This window comes from Thamnophis elegans, chromosome 2, assembly GCF_009769535.1.
Source record: "Thamnophis elegans isolate rThaEle1 chromosome 2, rThaEle1.pri, whole genome shotgun sequence".
NCBI lineage: Eukaryota > Metazoa > Chordata > Lepidosauria > Squamata > Colubridae > Thamnophis > Thamnophis elegans.
This window is the reverse complement of record NC_045542.1, coordinates 93,770,173-93,790,517: the sequence shown is the minus strand read 5'-3', so window position 1 is coordinate 93,790,517 and position 20,345 is coordinate 93,770,173. Positions and strand designations below refer to the sequence as shown.

General features: G+C 38.8%; 1 protein-coding gene across 1 annotated transcript in view; it reads right to left on the bottom strand.

Annotated features, from left to right (window-relative positions):
* Positions 1–20,345, bottom strand: part of GALNT10 (polypeptide N-acetylgalactosaminyltransferase 10) — a 54,125-nt gene that overhangs the window by 11,252 nt on the left and 22,528 nt on the right. Inside the window, exons 3-7 of the mRNA XM_032208872.1 lie at positions 19,633–19,771; positions 18,875–19,041; positions 16,410–16,595; positions 13,413–13,596; positions 9,650–9,767 (exon numbers count right to left, since the gene is read on the bottom strand). Of these exons, the coding sequence (XP_032064763.1) occupies positions 9,650–9,767; positions 13,413–13,596; positions 16,410–16,595; positions 18,875–19,041; positions 19,633–19,771 (794 nt within the window). The remainder of the gene's footprint in view (positions 1–9,649; positions 9,768–13,412; positions 13,597–16,409; positions 16,596–18,874; positions 19,042–19,632; positions 19,772–20,345) is intronic.

Genomic DNA, 20,345 nt, shown 5'->3' with positions numbered 1-20,345 from the left:
TGAATCCAAACTAAAAGTCATTAAGCAACAATGTGTCATCATCAGGAATTATTATGGGCATGTTGATAAATATAACAGTAGGAAAAAGTGATCCATAAAGAGATTGATGATTGGCTGAAGATAAACATTAAATTGTAATTACCCCCCCCCCCAAATTGTTTAATACAAAGATGTAAGAAAAAAAATAAAAAGAATGATGAATTGGAACATCCTGCCTTAGGCCTGAGTATTTATGGAACTGCCTATCACCATCATCTATCACAAATATAGAAGTAGTCTGTTTCACTAGACATGAGGACACATGTATGTGACCCAAATGATTAAATATTTTCCTTGCAAGCTTTGGATTGTTATTGTCTCTTAAAATGAATTTTGCTGTCAATCAACATTTACATCCACCATGTGAATTTAAAATAATTTTTAAAAGCAACATTAACTCGATAATCCATTAGCACACTCGCTATTTAGTGTTTGCCACTGGTATTTTATGATAGAAAATTCCTTTGTTATTCCCCCCCTCCCCCCGGATGGTTTCCAGAGATCTTAAACAGAGGGAGCTACAGTAGGGGTTCAGAAAAAGGCCATTGTGGAAATGAAAAGGCATATTTATAACAAGTTTGGGAGTTCTGCACATGTATCCCATCCCCTCTTGAAAGGATAACGGTGAACCTTTCATACCTCTTTTCTATTATGGGTACTTGGTCGTAGTAAGGGGCAAAATTCTCTATCATTATGCTTCTTAAAACCTGACTAAGGCCAACATTTTTGGCCAATTTAATTTTAGTTAATTTAAAAGATTTGTATGATCTCCCATCTGAAACAGAACAATGGGTGGCTCACAATAATAGAGCTTATGGGGATGCCCTACCAATGAAGAGAATCCTGACCTACCTACAGTAGTTGAGTCTTTGGATGAAGCAATAAGTTGAGAGAAACAATACTGGAAAGTCCATATATCAAGTAATTACTGTATATTAATGCTGTTGGGTAGCTCATTGGGTACCTGAAGTAGTTGATTACTTCGAGGTTCTTTGAGGACCTGGAAGAATTAAAGTGTAAAATGAATGTGGTTTCAGAAAGTGGAACTGGATCAAGCCACTAGGAGTCTATGTAAGATTTGTGATTTTCTTGAAGATGAAGGTGAACTATAAGAACTGCTATTCACTTGGTAAAAACTGGTTCAGCAGAAAGGGTCAGAGTTAGTACTTGGTACCAGTAGAAAGAACTGTCAGTTACAAAAGGTATTGTGATTTAGAATTGAAAGAATACATCCTGAAGGCAAACTAGACGTATTATAAAAATACAGTAGATGCTGAAGAATGTAACTCAGAATTTTTTGAGAGAAATGGAAATTTGGCTTTAAATACAAATGGCATATTTTCAATTGTCGTTTTTGTTCTGCTGCTCCCATTTATGTATAGCTTTGTAATATGCAACTAAGCAAATATACATACATATATAAATTTCTGCTTGTAACAATCAAGTTATACATTTTAATCTTTAAATTCTTTTTTTTGTATCCGTATCCATTTGAATAATAACTGCTAAATGAATAAATGCTATTCATTCTTTGAAGGAGAAAGATTTGAATTAATTAGATTTTTATCCAATTTTTATTACTTTATAAGGAATTCAAAGTGGCAAACATACTTAATATTCCTTCTTCCTATTTTCCCCACAACAACCACCTTAAAAGGTTGGTTGAGATGAGAGAAAGTGACTGGCCCAAAGAGCTAGCTCTCATGAGTAGAAAATAGAGTTTTCTCCTGGTTTCTAGGCCAGCACTTGAACCACTACATGAAACTGGCTCTATTTTAGAATATTAATAGAGAATACTTTGTTTTAAAATAAAAGGGAGTTTTTTTTCTTCCCCAGTATATATAGGGAAAAAAGAGGATTCCTAAAGGCATGGATTAGATATCCACATCTGACTAGAGCATTGTCACAGTTAGATTCTTCCTATTGGCTATGTAGGTCCCCTGACATCATTCAAAAATGGTTCAATAATGATATTATTTCAATAGATATGAATGATATTTAAATACATAAACTTTGCATTAGGAGTCTTCTGCCATTCTAGGTGCAATACAAATATTATCTATCTGAACTGAATGAAAAAGCACAAAAAAAAATCTTAACACTTATATAAAATTTAAAAAGAACCAAAGATTAAACCTGTATAAATTAAAAAAAACAACAGAGAAGTGGATTTAAGTGAAGATATATATTTGAATAAGAAACTAGCAACAAATAGAATGTTAAAAGAAGAAAAAAAGGAATGGAAGAAAGAAAATGAGCTGCCTGGAAAGAGTAGATAAGGATTTATTCTCCATAGTGGGGGGAGGAGTATCCAGACTGGGTTGACTTCATCTACTCAATGATTGGACTGAGCCTGATGAAAGCTTTAAACCACGCCCCTATTGCCAGGCAGACCCCAGCTTCGACTCAGTCCATCAATCTGGACGGTTGGTCATCTAGTTTCTCCAGAGAAATTTTCAGTACAATTGTAATTTGATTGTAATTCCGGATCTGCCTAATTGTGAGTATCTCCCCATTTCACACCACTATTTCTACTGGGGTGGTGGTCTCCCTGCGTTTACTCCCTCAGGGGGTGGCATTGAGAACTGTTAGGGAGCTGTCAGCCTTAATGTGGCATTCTGAGGGAACCTTTTATTCCCCGATTATTGGAAAGAGCCCTCATTATCTCCAGCCGGAATCAAAAGCTTTCGGAGCTATGGTGTATTCAGCCGAAGAGAAACCGAAGGCCAAATGGAGTGGCTTCCAAAGGGAAGTGGAGGCGGGCAGCAGCCCTTAGAGCAGTGGGTCTCAACCTTCCTAATGCCACAACCCTTTATCAAGAATCTTTCTCAATCTTGTAAAAAGGCAGTGGACAACCCCCACTTCAGGGCCCACACCAAATTCTACAGATAAGACTTTTTTCAATGTAGATAAGGGCCAAGTACTTCTAATTCCTTCTATCAATGCCCCAGTGTCGGCCTTGCATACATCTGCTAATGGGCCAGGGGCTCCCGAAGATGCACTGAAACCAGAGGACAAGAAGGCGGACCTTACACTGCAAAGGGGTCATCAGGCAGTGGCATGGGCAGTGAGGGTAGCCACGACCGCCTCCTTCTTTAACCGCTCTTGTCTGCTTTGGTTACAGGACTTGCAGCGGAGAGTGCCTATTACTGATGTGGGGGCTCATCAGGACATTAACAAACTGGTAGCTGCCATACAGTTCTCATCAGATGCCACCTTGTCAGCAGCCAGGTTTGCCTCCAGGTCCATAGTGTCATCTGTGGCGTCCCGTAGACTGCTTTGGCTACGTCAGTGGCAGGCAGACGTACGCCTCAAATGGCATTTCACCTCGGCGCCCTTCACTGGGGGGGGGTGTCTTTATTTGGTACTGCTCTCGATCCTTTCCTAGTGGATGGCAAGGACAAGCGGAAAGTGCTTCCCACCTCTCCAAGGAAGGGCAACTTCCGGGTGGCGCCTTACCCCCGGCACTCTACCTTCCATGGCCAAGACTACAGGTCTTCATTTCGTGGTCAGGACTATGCCTTTTACTGCAAGGGACCTGATTTTGGGTATTCTGCCTTTAGGCAGTATCAGGGGAACTGCGCCCCTAGGCAAAAGTTCCAGCCAGATCGGCAACAAAAGAACAGGCAGCAGAAGTGTCCCTTTCGAGGGGGCAGAGACGGCAGGCGCTCCTACCATAAGAATTAATTCTAGGCCCACCTCTCCCCCCATCGGGCGATGCTTGGCGCATTTCGCCGACTGTTGGGATTCATCTTCCTCCAGTGCGTGGGTTCAGTCCACCATTGGGTCAAGACTCTCCATTGAATTTCTCTCCAGTCCAACGAGCTCTTTTTGGATCTGTCCGGTTTCCAATAACTCGACCCGGAGGCAGCTTATGCAGGAAGCCATTCAACATCTATTGGTCATAAGGGCTATCCAACTGGTACCTCCAGACCAACAGGGGCTGGATTATTATTCTATTCTTTTTGTGATCCCCAAAGCCTCGGGCTGCTGGAGAGCTATTCTTGATCTGAAGTGGTTAAACCACTTCGTGTGCTATTGGAGGTTCAAAATGCACTCGCTGCATTCTAATTTAGAGGGTATTAGGCAGGGAGATTTCCTCACTTCCACAGACCGTACGGAGGCCTACCTGCATATACCCATAGCCTCTGAACACCTGCAGTATTTCAGGTTTTATTACTTAGGGCACCATTTCCAGTACCGGGCCTTACCCTTCAGTTTATCATCTGCGTCTCGATTTTTCATGAAGGTGATAGCAGCCTTGACAGTGTACCTGAGGCACGTACCTGTAAGGCTCCAAGGTTATTTAGATGACCTCTTATTGCAATCATCTTCAGTTAATGAGACTTAGACATTTCTATGTCAACCTTGAGAGATCATGGATTCTCCGTTAATTTGGCGAAAGTCATTTGCACCCTACAACAAGACTGATTCACTTAGGGGCTTTGATAGACACTATGTCAGGCACAGTCTTTCTGTTGCCGGAGAGGTAGAAAAATCTCAGGGAGTTAGTTTCTCAGGTCATTAGGGAGCATAGGGTGGCCCTAGCTACATTGTCCAGGTTTTTAGGCACCATGGTGTCTGCCATTGGTATTGTCCCCTGGGCACGCCTTCATACCAGAGACCTTCAATGGTTTCTTTTACCATTTCAGCAAAGGCTCATGAGCTGCTCCAAGATCAAGGTCCTTCTACTGGCAGAAGTATCCCAATCCCTGATAGGATGGAGGTCCCCTGCAATCACCAAGGGGAAATATTTCAGAATTTCAGACCGAGTGATAGTCACAACGGACACCAGTCTGTTTGGATGGGGGGCCCATCTACAGACACAGATGGCGCAGGGACAATGGAGCCAGGCGAACTCAGGGCAGTCCGCCTAGCTCTCAAACAATTTAGCCATTCTGTCAGTGGCAGACATATTCTGGTCTTCACGGACAACATAGCCACTAAGGCTCATATAAACAGGCAGGGCAGAACCAGATCAAGGTCTCTCATGTTGGAGGCCAAGAGACTGGGTCTTTGGGCTGAAAGGAACCTACTTTCGATAACGGCAGTGGACAATGTCAGGGCTGACTGGCTCAGCCAGACCGAGGTGGACAATTCGGAGTGGCAGCTGCAGCCAGCAATTTCCGGACACTTGTGGACCCTTTGGCCGCCCGGAAGTCGACATGTTTGCCACCCCTCTCAGTGCTCAGCTCCCGAGGTTTTTCTCCCAGTTCCCATCGCAGAACGTGGAGTCTTTCAGCCTTTGCCTTTGATTCCCAGGGTCATACAAAAGATCTTGCAGGGGGAGGGGCAGAAGTGGTGATGATTGCCCCACATTGGCCTAGCCGGCCAGAGTTCGCCAATTTCCGATCACTTTTGGTGGACAGACCCTGGAGGATCCCTTAGGAAATGATTTCCTTCAGCCAGGGGTCGCTGGAGCATCCGGACCCTCCATGACTCCAGTTGACCATGTGGCACTTGAGCGGAGCGTAATGAGGGAGAACAAATATTCCTCCAGGGTCATACAGACTATTCAGGCTACCGTAGACCATCCACGGAGTGCATCTACAGTGCTACATGATGCTCATTCTGCATGTGGTGTTCTACTAACGACCTTGCCTCGGTTCCAGCCACAAGTCCACAGGTCCTGGACTTTCTTCAAGTGGGCCTGGATAAAGGGTTGTCTCCTAATATTTTTAGGAGACAGGTATCTGCAATCTCTTCTGTGCTACTGTGCGGTAGGTCACAAACACTGACTCAGCCCCCTATGGTCAGGCGTTTTCTCAAGGGTGCTTCTAATCTTAAGCCACCTATGGTACATAGGTACCCTTCTTGGGATTTATACAAGGTGCTGGACGCTTTAACAGGTGACCCCTTTGAACTGCTGCAAAAAGTGGCTCTCAAGTTCCTGACACTCAAGGTGGCCTTTTTGGCGGCTATCACTTCCGTTAGGCGGATATCTGAGCTACAGGTATTGTCTACCAGGAATGATATATGTATACTTTATCATGACAGAGTGGTTTTAAGGTTGGACCCCTCCTTCATACCCAAGGTGTGCTCTTGCTTCCATCGAGCTCAGGAACTTTTACCCAATTTCTGTCCGGATACTTCTCACCCTTTAGAGAAAAAATGGCACACCTTGGAGGTGAGGAGGGCTCTGAGGTTTTTTCTTAAGAGAACCTTGTCGACCAGACAGACAGAAACATTGCTTTTTCCTTTCCAGCTGGGATCCCTGGGGAATAAGGGGACATCTACTACCATAGGGAGATGGTTTGTATCGCTACCGCTTACCAAGCACAAGGGTCTAGGTACCGGGGTCTATCACAGTACATTCCACGATGAGTGTGGCTACTTCAGCGGCCTGGGCTATGCAGGCCTCTTTCAGATTTGTAGGGCTGCTACGTGGGCATCTCCTTCACCATTCATAAAGAACTATAAATTAAGACTCTTGCTTCGGCAGAAGCGGCCTTTGGACGCAGGGTGTTACAATCTGTGCATAGAGACAGTAAAACAGATCACTGTGTATAATTCTTGTATACATCTATATATATTATGCATAGACCCCCCCCTCCACCGAGGGACGAAATGGCTTTGGTACATCCCAATGTGGATACTCCTCCCCTTACTATGGAGAAAGGGCATTGGTTCTTACCTGATACACCTATTCTCATAGTGAGGGAGGAGTATCCAGCCCCTCCCTGGAATTGTCATGTTTCTTAAATGCTTTACTGCTATTACTATTTTGTGGTTTTTTGTGAATACTAAAAGAAGGTATTTCACTACAACAATCGTCTGGAGAAGATGACATATTGAGTCAGATAGAGTCCTTCGTCGAGGCTGGGGTCTGCCTGGCAATAGGGGCGTAGTTTAAAGCTCTCATCAGTCTTTAAAATACAGAAAGCATTATTTTGGATGTTGTCCAAACTTAATTTATTCTGTTCTTCAGAGGCTGATTTTTTTGTGTCATTTTATATGTCAATGAATCCTTAAAACAAGATAACGGAGTTTCATAGTTTAAAAATAAGTGTGTTTTGGGGCATTCTTCTCTTATAATTTCATCAAAATAGTGACTTCTATCAAACGTAGTTGAATGCATTAATTGATCTTAATTTCTGAAAGTATACCCTTTCAGTTAAATGTCATTTTCTATTGCACAAAGGAAGAGAAATAGAAAGGACCTTAACTGGGATTAATTAGAGTGAATATAACCCACCATAAATTATTATTTCTGGCATGAAACAAAACTCTTTGAAATATTGTGTGTAACTAGTCAAATGAATACAGTAGCTTTATTTCCTGAATATCAAGCAGTGAATACCTACTCTAGCATTTCAGAAACAAAGAACTTTCCCAGGCACTGTCATCACTCTTGGAAACTACTGTTTTAGAAAAGGTCCAACTAGAAATGATGAATGTTGTTTGTACCTCTCCCACAGAGAATTACACTGTTATACCGTTTCTTTATACACAATAGTAAAATGGATAAATGGAACCAAAGGGGAAATAAGAAGCCTCCAGTATGTCTTTATTACTGTTTTTTGAGATAAACAATGGGAAGAACATTTCATTTATTACATATTAATTGCCAAATGAATGTAGTTTGATAGAATCCTAAGAACACTAAGGTGTTTATATTCAGAAAAACTATTCAGACAAAACAGAAGACAAGAAATTATAATTATCAAGGGAGCTACATCTTCCTGTTAGTAAGACTGAATTATCTACAGTGCAATGTTTTGCTAGTCTCCCCCTGGATTCATGCTGAAACTGTCTCATTCAAATGGATAAAGGACTTATTAAAGTAGACATACTAATAATTTTCTGAGGTAATCTCAAACATAGAGAAAATTAAAGTAATATTTGTAAAATATTTATACTCTTAATTATATAATGTTTGTCAAACCAATAGTTAACTTTTAGTAACTCATCAAATAGGTTAATAGTAATTCCATTTATTATAAACAAGTAAATTTACAAATCATACAGACCAATTCATCTATTAAAATATTTATATGGTTATTTAATTAGTTACTTTCCAAGCTTTTTATCTTTAATGTAAACAGTGGTAAGAATTTAACCATTTGCTTGAGCTTAGCCTTCTTTTACAAATATACTCTTATGGGTCGGTGGATCAGTGATACATGAAAAAACTTTCTAAAGTGAAGTAATAGTATGAATATTATTTCAGTTCCATGATGATTCAAACACTTACTGCTTTAAAACCATGATTAATAGTAAAAGTATACCAGTATGACCTCTTACAGTATATTTAGATAACATGCTCACTCAGAAAAAAAGTTAAATAGCAAATGTGCTACAGTTAGTCCCTGCACATATCCATTGGCTTTTTCATGGATGGAAAAAATACTGTATTTTATGCCACCTCGCTCTGTCACACTATTTTGTACTGCCATAAAACACCCAGAATATACTCAAGGTTTGTAATAGATTAGTTTATGGTTAGTTAGTGTGTAATAATTGCATTGCTCAAATTTTAGACAATACAGTTAACTATAAAGCAGTCACAGACGAATAATTTATCTCTTTGTAAGAAGAGCCAAGGGAACATGGGGAAGGTGAGTGGAGTGGAGTGGAATAGAATGGAATAGAATAGAATAGGTTTATTGGCCAAGTGTGATTAGACACACAAGGAATTTTTCTCAAATAAGCTCTTAGTGTACAGGCAATTACATTATTACAAAGTAATAATAATCATAATAATAAAGGATAACAATCATAATAATGATACCAATAGAGAATGTAGTGGAACAGATGAGAAGGATAAAAGTAATATAGCAATACTACATGGAATATATTTAGACATAAGACGAACTATGCAAATTAAGTGTTCAGCAGAATGATGGCTGGGGAAAAGAACTGTCTTTGTGTCTAGTTATTTTGGCATGTAATGCTCTATAACAGTGCCTTGAGGGGAGGAATTGAAATAGTTTATGTCCAGGATGTGAGGAATCTGTAGCTATTTTCTCAACCCTCTTTCTGACCCATGCAATATACAGGTCCTCAATGAACGGCAGGCTGGTTGAAATTTCTGTGGACCTATCTATTGAATATCTGTACCTTTATTTGATTGCTGTATCAAACCAGGCAGTTATAGAAGAACGAATCACAGACTTACTATTTAAGATATTTACCATTTATTCATGTTTTGTTAAGTATATTACCCAAATGAAATACACCCAATACAATGGACAATACAGTGTGTCCATTAAGACATAAATGGCTTGAGAACCAGGATAAAGTATTGGTTAAGACTTTTTTTCCCGGTAGGGATTGAGTACTCAAAATTCTATTCTTACCTATCAAACCAGAGCTCAGTTGGCATTTAAAATAGTGACAATCTGGGTACAATTAACCAATTTAGCCTGTTTTTTATATAAAACATTTAGTTTCAGGAAAATTGACCTCTCATATGCTAACAATCAGATGCCATAAATAGGGGTCATTAGGCAATTCAACAGAAGCATTAGATTCTTAACAATATTTAAAATTATTTTAACAAATTGCTTAAATTCATCTTTTTTCAATAATTTTATATATAGAAACAAGATTTTTTTTGCCAAGTCACACTCCATTAAAAATATTATACAATATCTTTTCAATAACTCACCTTAAATGATATTTCATACTGCTCTCCTCCCCAGATTTCTAGGCCTGCATCATATCCTCCAAGTTCCCAGAACCATCTTCTATCAACTGCAAACAATCCTCCAGCCATAACTGGAGACCTTAAAAGAAAAAATAAACTCCATATTATAATATTTATGTAAAGTCTGCCCAAATTACATGCAGAACTCTAACATTGCATTTTACTTTTTTTTTTACTTCCCACTGTGGCTACTTTGCACTTTGACTACAGTGTCATTTATACTATACAGCAACTTCTGGAACACAAAAGGAACTTTGCAGGAAGTGAAAGAAACTATAGGAGTCTGATATTGCTAACAACCTGATGCCAAAGAGATGCCTACAAACAGGCTAGATGATTCTTGCAAGCCTGTTCAGTAACTGTTTGACATCACCTACAAGAGTCTATGGCATCATTTTCTTCCCAAGGTAGAATGGGTAAAGTCTGTGCCTATATGAGGATGGAAGTTTGTTCCTGCAAACTTGGTACTTATGGAATGGAGCCTTTACGATACAGAGCTGAGGCCAGAAAATTTAAAAGGAAAGGAAGAGGGGCATCTCATCTGAAAACACATGTGTTAAAACAACTAAAACCAAACAAATTAAAGTGAAGGAAATAAAAAAAAGGTAGAGCAGTTATTGGTATGACAGTTGAAAACAAATCTAGAAAAACCAGTCACGTGAAATATAAGAAGGGGGAACGTAATCAAGCTGTAGAAGTTGTTGAACAAGTTTTATGCAGGTGTACACCTAGAAAAACTAACGTTCAGAATGTTTTCTATAAGAAAATAAAGATCCCCCAGGGTAAATCTATATTGTTCTTTTTTATCACCACTCTTTTTGCTTTTTCCTCTTTAACAGCTTCATGCAGAAAAAGGATGTTACCAGGACCTTGAAATGATTTGCTTCAGATTTAATTCAAATCAGAGTGGTATAACATAACGTTGAGAGATCCCTCAGAAAACTGGTATTCACTGATGGAAGAGAAGGGAATTACCATATTTTTGGAGTATAAGATGCACCGGAGTATAAGATGCACCAAGGTTTTGAAGAGGCAATTTTTTTAAAAAAGTAGGTAGGTATAGAGGGATAGGGAGGGAGAGAAAGAGAGAGAAATACAGTAGGTAGGTAGGGAGAGAGAGAGAAACACAGTAGGTAGTTAGGGAGGGAGAGAGAGAGAAGGTAAGTTGATAGGGAGAGAGAGAGAGAGGGAGAGAGAGAGGGGGAGAAATACAGTAGGTAGGTGGGGAGAGAGAGTAAGAGTAGATAGGTAGGTAGATGTTTTCAGGTGTATTTATCCTTGTGCTGGAGAAGGAAATCACTGACAATCTGCAGCACCTAAGACACAATTTCTGCTGGCACAGCACTTGATCAATTTAATTCTCATCAATCAGTTAAAGAGCTTTCCAAAAGTGGGGGGAAAGCTTTTGCACTCTGCAAACTCCCCAAAATGGCCTGTTTTTCACGAAAACGGACCCTTTTTTTAAAAGGCATGAATAGCCTTGGGGGGGCTTTCAGAGTCTTCCTGGGTGATGGTGGAGGGGCAAAAATGAGCAAAAAATGGCCCGTTTTCCATGTAAACGGGCCTGTTTTTTGTCAAAAAAAATGCATGCATATCCTTATGGAGGCTTATAGAGTGCTGCTGGGGTGGGGGAACGGTCATTTCTTGCTCATTTCTGCCCTCCCCAGCCCCCAGGAGCTCTCTGAAAGCCTCCATAAGGGTATGCACAGCCATTTTGGTGAAGGGGGTGGGGCTTCGGGAGGCAAAAAATGCTGTATTCGATGTATACGACACACCCAGATTTTCAGCCTCTTTTTTGAGGAAAGAAGGTACGTCTTATACTCTGAAAAATAGTAGCCAAATATACAATATAGCAGAAACAGAAAAAAACAGAATGGTAAGACTATGTATTCATAAAGCAGAGAAGAAAGCACTGAGTCTGTTGAAGTCTGTTGCTATTCTCTGAATACAGAAAATTAGGACCCTGAATTTTCAGAGAATGAAGGACATAATAAATGGAGAAGAGAAAATTACTGGAAAAAAGAAAAAAACTTAAAAGGCTAGATGCAGTTCAAATTTATTTTATATTAATTGTCCATGCAGGTAATATATGAAGTATGTTATATAAACGTGTTATAATGTGTATAAACCGTTGGTAGAAAGCCAGTTTAGTGTGATGCTTAAAGCATCAGGCTAGGAATTGGGAGACCGTGAGTTCTAGTCTTGCTTAGGCACAAAGCTGGCTCGGTGACCTTGGGCTAGTCCCTTTGTCTCAGCCTCAGGAAGGAGGCAGTAGCAAACCACTTCTGAAAAACCTTGCTAAGGAAAGGGAAGGGACTTGTCTCGACAGTATCCAAGAATTGATATGATTGAATGGAATTTTAAAAAGCTGCTGGTCCCCTCATAGCACACAGAATTTGCTGACACAGTAGTTGGAACTGCAACAAGGAATGCAATTTTCAATATAAATATTGGGAAATGAAGTAGATGACAACATAACTGGCGATTAAACAACTGTAGAGATAAAACTGTAAGCATTAAAATATTTTATGTTTAACAGTATTTTATTACATAAAATAAAACAGAATTGTACTTCCAACAGTGTATATATAGGCAGTCATCACTTAAGAATGGTTCAAAGTTACTATGAGGTCTCCCCAAAAAGTTACTCATAACCTGTCCTTGAAGTTATGACTGCTGCAGTGTCTCCCCCCCCCCCCCGCCCACAGTCACATAATGATATTTTGGGTACTTGGCAACTGGCTTGGATTTATAATCAGTTGCAACATCCTGCAATTATGTAATTTGTGACATTTTTTTGCCTGTTCCTGAGAAAGAATACCTATTTGGGAGAATATATTACTTAGCAACCACATGATTTGCTTAACAACCACTGTGACTCACTTTATAACCATAATAAAATGGTTCTAAAATCAAATCAGATCACATGATGATCTGCTTAACGACTGCAGGGATTTACTAACTGACAAAACCTCCAGGAAGCTCTTGTTTTTGTTAAGAGAGGACTATCTCTATATTGAGATCACTGTGAATACTGTGAATTGACATCACTGTATTTTAATATTTTGGATAGTAGCTGTATAATCTTGTACTCAGCAAGAAATATTAGAGCTTTATTTTTCAAAATTTCCCTCTTACAAGGACAGAGATTGTAGCTGTAGAGATAGAACTCAGATCAAGGGAATTAAAAGAATTGTTGCTATAAGTATATGTACCTGAAAATCAGGTAGCATATAACAACGCCACCTATCACAAATGTACATTCTTAATAGTACATTCTTGGCTGGGGTACATTCTTGACTACAGTAGAAGAATAAAAAATGATAGTGATAGTAATTGTGACATAGACTTTCAAACTTCATGCTTAGTAGAGAGTATACTCTTCACCCCAGTAATTGAGGCAATACCAACAGACAATGGTAATAATGTTTTTAGAGACAGAGACCACTTCTGCTTTTGTGCCAACTGTATAGAAACAAAGAGAAAATCTGAAAACAGATGATTTTGATAACTGGAAGGGAATGTTATTTCAAGGAACAATAGTCTATGATATAATTACATGATTTAATTTGTCCAGTTTTGACTGACCTTCATTTTCTACCTTTGTTGATTTCTTTTCTTTTTAGAGGAGAGATAAGAAAGAACATCTAGCAGTTATATCTGTTTGAAAACTGATAACCTCTTAGCTTGTTAAGCAAGTATTCACTTTATCTCATGAACTTACTCAAAAGGGTCACTGGGATCAGGTTTCTGTAATTCAGGAGGAATTGGGATTCGCTTATAATACATCTCCCAGTCAAATGCTCCTCGCATTGCATCTCCAGCTTGTGTTTCATAGCCAAAATGGTCATGATCAATGACATCAATCATTGGACAAACAATAGTTTTGCGATTTCGAGCAATGCGGTCTGGGGAATAAATAAAGTTGTATTTTATACTTTCATTTGTAACAATATGACACTCTTACAGAAGAACATAAAAAAGAATATTAGAAAAAAAACACAGGCAGCCTTTGGTTAATGATGCTGATTGGGACTGGAATTTCTATCACTAAGCAATGTGGTTGTAAAGCACAACACCACTAGCTTGAATAGCTTAGTGCCACAATCTTGTCATTGTCGTCGTTAAGCAAGGTTTGCAGATGGTTAATTAAGAATGTGGGTGCTTGGCAATCCATTCACATTTAGCACCAATTGCCAAGTACCCACAATAACAAGATCACCATTTGCAACCTTCCCTTCTGGGTTCCCCAGAAAGTCAGTGGGAAGCCAGGCAGAAAAGCTTGCAAGTTACTGGAAAAAGTGTCCCCCATCTGTGTCCCCTTCCTTTCCAATGGCTCCTCTGTGTTTCCATTGGTTACTCACTGACCCTCTGCACTCTTCAACCAGTGGTGGGTTTCAAACTTTTTAACTACCTAGTCTGTGGCCATGGCCTATTTTGTGGGTGTGGCCTGGCAGTCATGTGACTGGGTGGGAGTGGCTTGGCAGTCATGTGACTGGGTGGGCGTGACTAAGTGGGTGTGTAATTGGGTGGGCATGGCCAACTCTATGTCACTCACATGGAGGGGCAACTCGCCTGGCTTCTCCTTGCCCCTCCCCTCCCAGCCAGTTCTCACCTTGTCTTGCACGTTATGGTGGGAGAGGAAGCATTTTCAAAGTCATCTTCCCCTTGATACTAGCCAATAAGATGAGATTTTGTTGTCAGAAGACCGCCTGATGTACATTTCCAAATATTATTCGTCACCATTCTCTTGGTAAGATTGAGTGGAGAGATTTATAAAGAATAACAGAGTTGGAAGGGACCTTGGAGGTATTCTAGTCCAACCCTTGCTGAAGCATGAGATGAGACCCTATACTATTATGGACAAATTTCTTCTTAAAAACCTCCAGTGATGGTATACCCACAATTTCTGAAGGCATCCCATTTCTCTAATTGTTCTGTCAAGACATTTCGTAAAATTCATAAACCTACCCTCAAGTCAATTATGCACAGGATTACACTACCTTGTGCTATATAGAGATCCAATACAGTAGATTGGAAAATACAGATATCAACGCAAATAAAAGGAGTATGATTCAACCAGAACGTTATCTTATGATTAGCAAAACTCTGAACACAGGTAAGCCATTATGAAGTTCTCCAGTTCTCCAACTGAAGCTAAAAACACTATTGAGTCCTTCTGAAGATCAGGATTACAGGGGGAATTACACTCAACAAACAAGCAAATTAAGATTCCAGATGTGTGCTACTTTCATTAGAAAAACATAACTCACCCCCATAGGAAGTATTTTGTCACCCCCTTACATTATTGTTTCCATATTCTCAGGTTAGAAAGGGTGACTTAACAGACAATTAATATTAATAAGAGCTGTTCCCCCAGCCTGAATCACCCCCATCTCTGGGTGATGAAACCAACTCCCCCTCTGCCAACGCCTTGTTTCCAATGGGGGGGGGGGGAAATCCATGCGTTAGAGGGAAGAGAAGGCCGAGCTTCTGCTAGGGACTGCCTTTCCTCCTTCTAACACATGAATTTCCGCCCCCTAGGAAACGAGGCAGCTGTTAAAGAGAAAGAAGCGCAGACTTCTTCCAACCATAGGAGGAAATAGGAGCCTCCGCTCCTATTCCTTCCTTGGCTGTTGGAAGAAGTCTGCACTTCCTTCTCTTTGACAGCCGCCTCATTTCCAGTGTGTGTGTGTGTGTGTGTGTGTGTGTGTGTGTGTGAGAGAGAGAGAGAGAGAGAGAAATCAGTGGAGGGACCGTACTGGTATGGGGCCTCCGGCTGCCCTGGTACGCAAACGGATGCCTGATTCCCACTACCGGTCATCTTCTTGTATCCTCATACATCCTTGACCCATGTAATGCCTCTTGCACATTTCCTTGCATCCTCCTCAATCCTCCCTAGCACCTTCCATGCTCCCTCATTCATACTCTGGTTACCTTCCACATGGATTACTATAATACACTTTACATGGGGCTACTCTTGAAGAGTATTTGGAAGCTTCAGTTTGTGCAAAATGTCATGGAATGAGCAATTATGTGTGCACCTAGACGTACCCACATTACACTTCTGCTGTACGAGCTGAATTGATTAATTTGTTTCCCAGTCAATTCAAGGTGCTTTCTAAGCTTTATAGCTTACAATGTAATGTAACTTAATATTGTATTATAAATATCAAAATAATATACAGTCTCATTTGGTAGCACTCTGGAGGAGGAACATTTCTGCTGCTGAGGTCAGGTTGGTCCTGATCTGGATGGCCTTCAGAAGGGTCTGATGATTTGGCTTTGCCATCTGGTCTGGAGATTAGTGAGGAGTGTGAAGCCCATACTGTTCCTCTCTCCTGGTGATTATGCCGATTTTAATAATTTAACTATTTTAATCTTTGCATTGTTTGTATAGCTATTTTTTAAAAAAATATTGGCTGTATTGTATACTGGTAAATCATATGAATAATTGTGAAAATGAAATGTGATTGAAGAGCAGCTTTTAATTGAGCGCAAAAGAAATAACTGATTATCCTTGTATTTCCCCATCCCCTGAATTGGAAAAAACAACAATTTGAATGCTAGAATATTAACAAGCATGTGGATATTCTAATGTTAAGTCAACAAAATCTTGCTATGCCACCGGAAGGCTTGGATAATATCAGATTCTGGTTTTCAGAAAGGCACTGCATCTGCAATTGATCATTTAGAAATGCATTTCAAATAGGATTCTTACCTAGAAGGGGTGGCAACCAGTTCACATTTGCTTCACAGTGGGAATCTAAGAAGGTAATAACATCTCCTATTGCTGCAGAAGCTCCGAGCATTCGAGTTCTTATTAGCCCTTCTCTCTTCTTAGTTCGAAGAATCCTAACTTTCGGAAAATGGGCCATATAATCCTCCAAGCGCTTTTTGAGATGCTCTGCATGGAACAAAGATGCATTAAAAATGAAACTATAAAGTTTAAAAAGGAGATTCTACCTCAGCTTTACAAGCTGAACAGTAATGGCACAAAGCTGAGAAAATGCAGATAGTCTTTGACTTCTGACCGTAATTGAGCCACACAAGTCATGGCAGTCAAAAAGCGGGTCATGTGCCCAAGTCAATTTGATGACTTTTTGCAGTGTTTGTTAAGCAAACACCATGACCATTAAACAATTGTTCGCCATGGAGCGCTGTTACAGGGAAATTGGAATTAAACAGCAGTTTTGGCAAAAATGCTATATACAGTAATATGGTCGTATGACTGTGGGATTCTGCAAATGGCAATAAATGTAGGCCACTTGATGAGTGTCCAAAATGCAGTTACATAACTATGGGAAACCGCAACCATTGGAATTTTGGAACTGGGTTGCAAGCACCTTTTAGTGGGTCTATTGTAACTTCAAACACGCACTAAGCAACTGGTCATAAATTGAGGTCTACCTGTAATCAGATAATCTTCTTAAGGGCAAGGCCTGTGCAACTAAGCATGTTGTCATTTCTAAGACTATTAGAAAGCATAAAGGCAGAAGTGATCCTATAATAATGTGTATTTGTACTTCCAAAATGTTTGATAAAGTTTCTCACCAAACACTCCTAAACAATTTCAGCACCAATTGAGTAAGAGAGCAAACATTTTTGGTCTGAAAATAGGCTATAGAACAAGAAAGAGTTATCAAATATCAAATTGAGGATATTCTCAAAGTAGGGTTGTGTTGAGACAAAGACTATTTAATTTGTTTATAAATAGTATGGGCAAGAAGAAAACATTTGATACCAAATTGTTTAGGACAATAAAAAAGAGAGTTCGAAGCGTTCCAAAAGGGTCTTTCCAATATGGATGAGGGCATCAAAAGTTAATTATTTTTTTGTAAAATATATACTTATCAATTCCGTTAACAGCTCTGAGAGTCTTAGAGGTTATTATGTAAATAGCCATTAAAAACTTACATATATATTTGTAACTCCCCTAGGTTTAAGCTGTGCATAGTTCAGTGCAAGCAAATGCAAAGTAATGCAAAGTGTCCCAGAAACCACATATATTAACGGAATCTGAACTGTTAGCGATTGAGCAAGAAAGGGATTTTGGAATCATGATGGATAGTTCAATGAAAATGTCACTTCACTGCACAGTAGCTGTAAGGATATAAATTCTAAGCTTGAAATCATTATGAAAGGAACATGAAATAAAAAAGTCGATATAGTTTTGCCTCTACATCAATCATATATTCCATAGCATGTGGAATACTATGTACAGTTCTGTCTATCATATCTCAGAAAGATTAATGTGGTACTGGGAAAGGTTTAGAAAATGTAATCAAAATAGTTAGAGGACTTCAGCGGCTATCTACAAGGAAAGACCACAGTGATTATGGTTTTTTAATTCAGAGTAAAGGTCAGTAAGGAGAGAGAAATGTATATCAAAATATGCATCATATGGATAATTGGGATAGGGAATTTTCTCCTTCTCTTACAAAGTTAAAAGTGGGATTATTTATTAAACTAAATGGGAGAAATTTAGGAATAGTAAAAGAAAGTGTCTTTTATACTTATATCCACAAATAATACACAATTAATCTTTGGAATGTGATACTATCAAATTAGAAAGGAAACTGAATAAATTCATGGAGAATTGGGCTATCGATGATCACTGATCTTAATGGCTGTTTGCTACTTGAATCCTCTTGAAGGTCTACCTTGAATATGAGATGCTACTGAGTAATAGAGAAAAAAGAGTAGAATTCTTCTGTCCATGCTTGTCAACATTCTGCCTGCCACGTGACATACAACATGGGCTACATGTGTGTGTGTGCTTATCCTGATCCAACCAGATTCTTAAACAATAGTACTCAAAATTAGAAAACACATTTACTATGTTAAATTACAGTATATAAGTCAATAATACACATCTGCCCATTAAAACACACATATAATTATCTCATTCAGAAAATTTGATTCTGCATGGTTCATCTGTTTTATCTAATTCTGCAACTCTTTTTAAAAAAGTTTTACTCAAGTAAGAGAAATGTTTTCCTTAGCATTAAAAAATTAATAAGTGTGGCACATAAGATACATTAATATTTTTAAAAAAACAACAACCGAGGAAGTACTTAAAACCCCAACATTAAAATGTATTTTATGTGCAAAATAATCCAATATATACCATTGTTTTGGCTGAGTCATGAATGTATTAACAATTATATTATACTTTGGATGTACCTCTGTCACTGAAATCATCCACCAGCACAATCTCAGCTATCAGTTCAGGAGGAGAGCGATTGAGAACACTATGCACTGTTCGAAGAAGTGAGGACCATCCTTCATTGTGGAATGGGATTATTATACTGGTATTGGGAAGTTGCTCCAGATATATCTTGGTATTGCAGCTTAAAGATGAAAAGAATTACCATCTTGATCAGTATTTATAAAATATTACCACTGTTCCAGCACCTAAAGAAATCGCTTATATTATCTCATGTAATTATTAAACATCCAGTGGGACCATATTATTTCAATTCATAAAGAACATTTGATAACCATGGAAATTGGTGTATATTACACAATATCTTGTGTTATTTAATTTTACTTACCAAAAACAATGTCCAAAATTTTTCATATTTGAAACACCTCATACTCACTGCAAATTGTTCCATCTCAAATATGGAATAGGCTGTTTTGAATATTCTGAGATTGTTTTTATCTTGAGTGTTTCAAGTAAAATATGTTTGTTTCACACTTAAAATAGAGTGTTTAAAATACAAATAGGTGTGTTTCAAACATGAAACTGTTTAAATTAAAAAAAAATGGGTAACCCCAGTTGTCATGCTACTAGATATCATATTTAATACATCAGCTGAAACTCTGACAACAAAAAATGTTAGTGTCGGCTGGAATGGAATTTAAGGGAAAATTCAGGAAAATAAATTATAGAAATAAGAAAAGTCATATTTTCAACTATAAGAACATTTTATACTTACTTTGGATGTCGTATATCTGGTAGAGAACGGTTTAAAGAAATTTTATCACTCACAAAAATATTAAAACCATTTTCCCTGTATGCCTGGTCCACTTGCTCAACATCAGTCATAGGATATGGTTTTCCTTGTTCTCCATTTCCTGCAGAGATAAGCAAAGCAAGGAGTAATCTTAAAACATTCCACATATTAACTGCAGAGATTTAACAGAGCAATAATTTCATCCACGTTCAAAATTCAAGAAGCCCTTTTATCAGCCTTCTCATTCGTCACAGCTCTAGGCAATACTTATTATGCTATATTCTAGGACTGCAGCTGAGATTTCTTAATAATACGCCCCAAATTGTTAAACTCCCTAGTTAAGAAGCAGATTATACAGTTTATGAATATTGGATAATGCTAAAAAGAGACATCTAGGTAATTTTCTCCTTTTGAAAAAGGTCACAATAGACTTACTAGATTTTTGTCCTGATGAATCAATATGCCTTATAATTTGTAATTTAAATTTATAAGTCTGCTCAACTCACAGTGATTCTGGGTGGTAATAAATCAGTTCAAAAAATAGCTACAGCTTGACAAAAAGACACACTACAAACATACCAAACACAATGCTATTCAGATGGATGCACCATCCCAGCCTCACTTAGAACCTGGGAAAAAGTCAGATTTTCAAGGCATCATTTACCATGTTCATGAAATTCCCCCTCTTCTCTCCA